General features: G+C 41.3%; 1 protein-coding gene across 1 annotated transcript in view; it reads right to left on the bottom strand.

Moving 5' to 3' along the window:
* Positions 1-471: 471 nt before the first annotated feature.
* The window catches only part of LOC107083054 (myosin heavy chain, fast skeletal muscle-like), a 10,329-nt gene continuing 4,170 nt past the window's right edge, over positions 472-6,630 (bottom strand). Inside the window, exons 16-39 of the mRNA XM_015371995.1 lie at positions 6,449-6,533; positions 6,280-6,367; positions 6,074-6,191; positions 5,869-5,992; positions 5,647-5,783; positions 5,287-5,542; positions 4,957-5,199; positions 4,667-4,843; positions 4,425-4,570; positions 4,254-4,344; positions 3,768-4,157; positions 3,559-3,685; positions 3,363-3,481; positions 3,067-3,263; positions 2,803-2,986; positions 2,564-2,729; positions 2,329-2,453; positions 1,906-2,214; positions 1,612-1,815; positions 1,399-1,524; positions 1,131-1,301; positions 955-1,059; positions 778-873; positions 472-670 (exon numbers count right to left, since the gene is read on the bottom strand). Of these exons, the coding sequence (XP_015227481.1) occupies positions 491-670; positions 778-873; positions 955-1,059; positions 1,131-1,301; positions 1,399-1,524; positions 1,612-1,815; positions 1,906-2,214; positions 2,329-2,453; positions 2,564-2,729; positions 2,803-2,986; positions 3,067-3,263; positions 3,363-3,481; positions 3,559-3,685; positions 3,768-4,157; positions 4,254-4,344; positions 4,425-4,570; positions 4,667-4,843; positions 4,957-5,199; positions 5,287-5,542; positions 5,647-5,783; positions 5,869-5,992; positions 6,074-6,191; positions 6,280-6,367; positions 6,449-6,533 (3,964 nt within the window). The 3' untranslated portion in view covers positions 472-490. The remainder of the gene's footprint in view (positions 671-777; positions 874-954; positions 1,060-1,130; positions 1,302-1,398; positions 1,525-1,611; positions 1,816-1,905; positions 2,215-2,328; positions 2,454-2,563; positions 2,730-2,802; positions 2,987-3,066; positions 3,264-3,362; positions 3,482-3,558; positions 3,686-3,767; positions 4,158-4,253; positions 4,345-4,424; positions 4,571-4,666; positions 4,844-4,956; positions 5,200-5,286; positions 5,543-5,646; positions 5,784-5,868; positions 5,993-6,073; positions 6,192-6,279; positions 6,368-6,448; positions 6,534-6,630) is intronic.

Below are 6,630 nucleotides of genomic sequence, written 5' to 3'. Positions count from 1 at the left end.
GTGTTTTTAGATGGCAGATGTTGAAATAAGAACTTATGGTCCTCTGTCTTTAAGGATAAATTAATTCTTTCTTCGGGAAGAAAAAAATTAAAACATACCTACTCCGTTAAGTAATCTAATATGTAAAAAAAATTGTTTTTAAAGAGAAAAAGGCTGCAATTCCTAAACTAGCTTCTGCAAAAGTTAACAAAACAGAGTGAGGATACTATGTTTTAAACAAGTGTTTTATTGAAAGAACACATTATATAATGATCATTTAAAAGCTAGCTCATATTATACGAACCACATTAAAATGTTCATTAACGGAAGTTGTTGCTTATTCTGCAGCTTCAGACTGGAAGAAAAGAAGAAAGGAAATAATGAATCAGTAAATGGTAAAAATATTGGCAAGTGACAGATGCATCTCTTAATGCACGAATATGAAATATTTTTAAAATAAACATAGTTCTATATATTTTCAATTAAATTTCAGAATATTATATAAAGGATTTTAGTAAAAGACTAAATATACTACTATTTGTTTGACATGTGATCTCACCTTTCCAGAATCACGGCTCTTGACTCTGAGCTTGTTGACCTGTGACTCAGCAATGTCAGCGCGCTCCTGAGCTTCTTCCATCTCATGCTGGACCTTCCTGAGCCTGGACATGTGGGTGTTGGCCTGCTCCTCCTGTAAGGCATTAAAAATGCATCTTGTTCCTTTTCATCTGCAGACTATTAATGGAATTCTACAAGAGAAATTTGTTACGAAAAAATTTAAATTATTATTTCACTTACAGACTCTTCAGCCTGTCTCTTGTAAGCTTTCACTTTTAGCTGCAGCTTGTCCACCAGATCCTGAAGTCTGGCCAAATTTTTCTTGTCTTCATCAGTCTGTTAAAAAAAAAATGTTTTAACCATGAGATGAAAGAAGCCAGAAGTATTTAAAATTCATTATAAAAACTGAATAATTACCTGGTAAGTCAACTCCTTCACTCTTCTTTCATATTTGCGAACTCCTTTTACAGCATCAGCTCCGCGTCTCTGCTCATTTTCCACTTCAGTTTCCAGTTCACGGACCTTCAATAGATAATGAATATCACCAGTGCATAATAAGGCAAAGTGTTTTCCATGCCATAAACAGTTCATACCCTCTGTTCTAGTTTCTGGAGCTGCTTCTTGCCACCCTTCATGGCGAGGTTCTCAGCCTCATCCAGGCGATGCTGCAGATCCTTGACTGTGACCTCAAGGTTCTTCTTCATCCTCTCCAGGTGGGAACTGGTGTCTTGCTCCTTCTTCAGCTCCTCAGCCATCATGGCAGCCTAAAAATAAAGTTTTTTGTTAACTTTTGAAAATTGATGGCCTAAAACCAGTTACCAAACACAAAAATAGAAATTGAACGGTTTCATGTAAACTGACATCAGTGATGGCCTTCTTGGCCTTCTCCTCTGCATTTCTTGCTTCCTGAATGGCATCGTCCACCTCACCCTGAACTTGGACTAGATCAGATTCCAGTTTCTTCTTGGTGTTCAGGAGGCTAGTGTTCTAAAAAAATAAGCAAAATACACATATTTTCAGTTAACATGTCTTTTTATGTGTTTTTCGTATGGAGAAAAAAAGAAAAAAACGAACCTGAGAGTGAAGCAGTCCAACACGTTCACTGGCATCAACCAACTCCTGCTCAGCCACTTTGCGTGATCTCTCTGTCTGCTCCAGAGCAGCTCTCAGCTCCTCAATCTCAGCCACCATCAGACCGTTCCTGCGCTCCACCATGGCTACCTGCTCCTTCATGTCCTCCTGTCCCCTGAGGGCATCATCAAGGTGCAGTTGAGCATCCTACAAAAAAAAAAAAAAAAAACAATGTATAAGTTGGAAATTGTAACAATACATTCTTATGCTGGAATTTTCCTTTACTACCAAACTCACCTTCAGTTGTCCCTGGACGTTCCTCAGTTGTTTCTGGGCCTCAGCAGCCTGCCTGTTGGCATGACTCAGCTGAATCTCCATCTCGTTCAGATCTCCCTCCATCTTCTTCTTGACTCTCAGGGCATCATTTCTGCTTCTGACCTCAGCATCCAGAGTGCTCTGCATGGAGTCCATGACTCTCTGGCTGTTTCTCTTGATCTGCTCCATTTCCTCTTCCTTCTCTGCCAGCTTCCTGTCAATCTCACCCTTAACCTGGTTGAGCTCCAGCTGGACCCGGAGAATCTTGGACTCTTCATGTTCCAGAGTACCCTTAAAGGTTTAAACAAATATCCAGATTAGCTGATATAAAGGGATGAAAGTACACATAAGTAGACATTTCATATGAATAGCCAATGTCTATGAATATATATATATTTTTTCTACCTCAGCTTCCTCCAGTGCAGTCTGAATTTCAGCCTTCTCTGTTTCCACAGATTTTTTAGCTTTCTCCAGCTCATGGATGTTCTTTCCTGTCTCGCCGATCTGTTCAGTCAGATCTGAGATCTCCTCTGAAGTAAGACAATAAATGTAACAGATTAAAAATGTTTACCTCAAATGGCTATTATATTAAAATTATTTGGGCTGCTGCTATTTTTTTCTTTTTTAAATAACTGCATACGCTGCAGATTCTTGTTCTCTCTCTTCATGGTCTCTAGATGATCCAGAGCCTCTTCATATGAGTTCTTCATCTTGAACAGCTCAGTGCTCAGAGTTCGAGCCTCCTTCTGGGCTCCTTCCAGTTCAGCCTGGCTCTCCTCGTACTTCTGCTTCCACTCTGCCAGGACCTGGAAATGTGAAAATGTATTAAAAATGTGCTGCTATTTGCACAAATATGCTTATCCTGTAGAATCCTTTTACCTTGTCAAAGTTCCTCTGCTTCTTGTCAAGGTTAGCAGCCACAGAATTGGCTCTCTCCACATCAATCATCAGGTCCTCCACTTCACCCTGGAGCCTCTGCTTGGTCTTCTCCAAAGAGGCACACTTGGAGTTCACAGCCTCAATGGACTCCTCAGCATCTTGCAAGCGCTGGGCAAGCTTTTTCCTGTAGTGAAAATGTGATAATTTGTCGAGACAAACAGTAAAACAATGTTATTTCCTCAACAAAGCTGTATTTTGACTCACTTGGACTCCTCCAGCTCCTCAGTGCGCTGGATGGCATCAGTCTCATATTTGGATCTCCACTGAGCCACCTCACTGTTGGCCTTAGACATGCCTCTCTGCAGCTCAGCCTTGGCCTCCTGCTCCTCCTCAAACTGCTCCCTGAGCAGATCACAGTCATGGCGGGCTGACTGAACAGCATGGGCCAGGGCATTCTTGGCCTGTAAAATAGACAAAGTTTAGGGTGGGTATATTTGTTTATTGACCTTATCACATACATCTAAATGATGTAAACATCCCATGATCATCAACTTCCATACCTTGACTTCCTCCTCAATGTGTCTCTTGAGCTCCTCAATCTGCTGAGTGAAAGCCTGCTTGCCTCTTGTCAGCTGAGAAACAAGAGCTTCTTTCTCCTCAAGCTGCCGACTAAATTCACCTATGAAAATCAAGAATATAATATTTAGGAGACCTTTTAAACAATATGTGACACTGGTTTGAGGTTAGGTCAGTTACCATTCTCTGTCTGGAGTCTTGCTTTATGTGCATTAATGTCATTCAGCTGGCGGACATTCTCATCATTCTTAGCTTTGATTTCACTCAGTTGGTCCTCAAGAGTCCTGCACATTTTCTCCAGATTTCCCTAAACCATATAAAAGTAATTTTTTAGACATTTGTCGAAACCAAAAGAAAATATTCTAAAGATGGATAAATTTATCTCTCACCTTTGCCTTGGCAACAGCCTCCATGTTGCTGGACAGATCATCAATCTCCATCTTGTACTCGCTCTTCTCCTTCTCCAGCTTCTGCTTGACACGCTGCAGATTGTCGATCTGCTCTCCAAGCTCAGCAACGCTGTCGGCCTGCTTCTTGCGAAGAGCTGCTGCGGTGGATTCATGCTGCAGAGTGGCTTCCTCAAGATCACGGCGCAGCTTCTGGAATTCAGCCTCACGCTTCTTGTTCATCTCAATCTGAGCAGCTGTGGCTCCACCAGCCTCCTCAAGCCTCTCACTGATCTCCTCAAGCTCCCTGGAGAGGTCAGCTCTCTGCTTCTCTACTTTAGCCCTAGCAGCTCTCTCAGCCTCAATCTCCTCTTCCAGCTCCTCAATGCGGGCCTAGAATTCAAGGGGAATGGAAGTAATAGCAAGATCATTAGATAAAAAATATGAAAAACCATTTAGCCAAGTGCAAATAAAGAAAATCTTTCTCACCTGAAGTTCCTTGATCTTCTTCTGCAGCTGAGCTCCAAGGGACTGTTCATCCTCAATCTTGCTGAGGAGTTGACTGATTTCAAAGTCCTTCCTGTATTTTATAAAATAAGGGCAAGTTTAAACAAGTGTTCAAATTCGAGAGTTTTTTGTACAAATAAAGTCAACATTTACTTCTTGATTTTCTCATCAGACTGCTGCTTGTCATTCTCCAAATCCATGATGGATTCCTGAGCCAGTTTCAGATCTCCTTCAAGCTTTCTCTTGGCTCTCTCAAGGTCCATACGGAGCTTCTTCTCTTGCTCCAGAGATCCCTCAAGCTATAGAATATAAATTAAATTAAATTTCAGCAACTGAAACAAAGATTTATACATTAATTTGATTAAAATATAAGGTCAAATAAACAGTTTTCTTACATCGTCCACTTGCTGTTCCAGCTTTGTCTTTGCCTTGGTCAGAGTGTTGACTTTGTCTTCCTCTGCCTGGAGGTCATCCAGTGTTTGCTGATGGGCCTCTTGGAGGGCTTTCTTCTCCTTGGTCAGCTTGGCAATGGCCTCATCCTGAGTAGCCATCTCTTCTGTCAGGTTTTTCACCTAAAGTTTGTGGAAATGTAGATTAACAGTTTTACATAGAGATAATGCTGTAAAGTGCCACATTAGTTTTTCAATGGTGTTTAAATTTGTATAAGTGTCTATTTGATATGAACCTTGTTTTCAGTGGCATGTTTCTCCTTCTCCACTTTAGCCAAGGTGAGCTCTAGGTCATCAATGTCCTTCTTCAGCTCAGAGCATTCATCCTCCAGCTTCCTCTTCTTGGCAGTCAGCTCAGCATTGATTTCCTCTTCATCCTCCAGTCTCTCAGTTGTCTCTTTGAGTTTGGCCTCAAGCTGGATCTTGCTCTTAATCAGCCCTTCACACCTTTCCTCAGCATCTCCAAGGCTCTCACACTCCTATGATTTGCAATGATTGGAAAATATGTTTATAAGCTTCCATTGAGAAACTGATTTATTTGACACATTAGTCATTTGGATACTTACTGCAGCCACTTGGAGCTGCAAGTCATTCTTCTCCTGGAGCAAGGACACCATTTTCTCCTCTAGTTCCTTCTTCTTGGCCAAAGCAGCAGCCAGGTCTGTTTTCATCTTGTCATAATTTTCCTTCATCTGCATCAACTCCTTCTCAGTCTCAGCGCTCTTCAGCAGAGGTTTGATCTTGAAGTACAGGTTCATCCATGGCCAGTTCTTCACATTCATGAATGATCGGATGTTGTACTGGATGGTGTAGACAGCCTCTCTGAGGGGAAAACATTGAATGATCGAGGCAAAATATCAGATTTACCTCAGAGAAGTAATAGAATGTTATACTAATATCCTATACATCTGAAAAAGGAATCCCACCTCCTCTCCATCATCTTCACAAACTCTTTTCTCATAAGGTATCCTCTGCAGAGAGCCTGAGTCATTGTCACGAGTGTAGCCAGTTTCTCATCTCTCATCTCCTCAAGGTTACCCAGTAGACCAGCTTTGAAGAACACCTGTAATATCATTAGAAAAGCCTTGGTAGTCAGAAATGCCTTTTTTTTTTAGCTATGGCATGAGTATTATTTTAATCAAACATACCTTAGTGTGTCCCATCTTGTACTGGGTGTGGTCCACATCAATGGAGCCCAGCAGTTTCTCTGAAGCTTTCTTGTTGTCCATAAACTGTCCCTCAGGGATGACGCTGGCATTCAATACTTTGTATCTATAATATTGTTAATATACAAAAGTCTTTTTCTGATTTTTACTCAAACAATATTAAACATACATTTGAAATTCTTCTTACCTCTGCTTGAAGTCACCATAGAGGATTCTGCTGGGGAAGCCCTTTCTGCAGATTCTGATACCCTCCAGTACACCATTACACCTCAGTTGGTGGATGACCAAGAAGTTCTCCATAAGACCTGAAGTTCGGGAAAGTATTTAGTGAAACTAAATTTGACAGTGTGTCTAATTATTCTAATGTACAAATTCTTAAACTGGGCTTCTGACCTGGGGTCTTTGATTCATTGGGAATCAGGCAACGCACAAAGTGAGGATGAGTGCTCCTCAAGTTGGTCATCAGCTTGCCCAAGTTCTCCTGTAGATCACCATCATAAAATGTATTTTAGTTTAACTGTAAGGTTAAATTTTCTGTGTTCTTTATAAAGAATATACATACCCTGAAAAGAGCTGACACGGTCTGGAAGGAACCACCCTTCTTCTTGCCACCCTTCTTTCCACTAGCAGCAGCCTCAGCTGAAATGATTGCGTTGTAAATAATGGTATCCATCCATCCATCCATCCATCCATCCATCCATCCATCCATCCATCCATCCATCCATCCATCCATCCATCCATCCA

Source organism: Cyprinodon variegatus, unplaced genomic scaffold (genome assembly GCF_000732505.1).
Source record: "Cyprinodon variegatus isolate N-32 unplaced genomic scaffold, C_variegatus-1.0 Scaffold68, whole genome shotgun sequence".
NCBI lineage: Eukaryota > Metazoa > Chordata > Actinopteri > Cyprinodontiformes > Cyprinodontidae > Cyprinodon > Cyprinodon variegatus.
The sequence above is the reverse complement of the archived record's forward strand: the minus strand, read 5'-3'. Positions and strand labels throughout refer to the sequence as shown.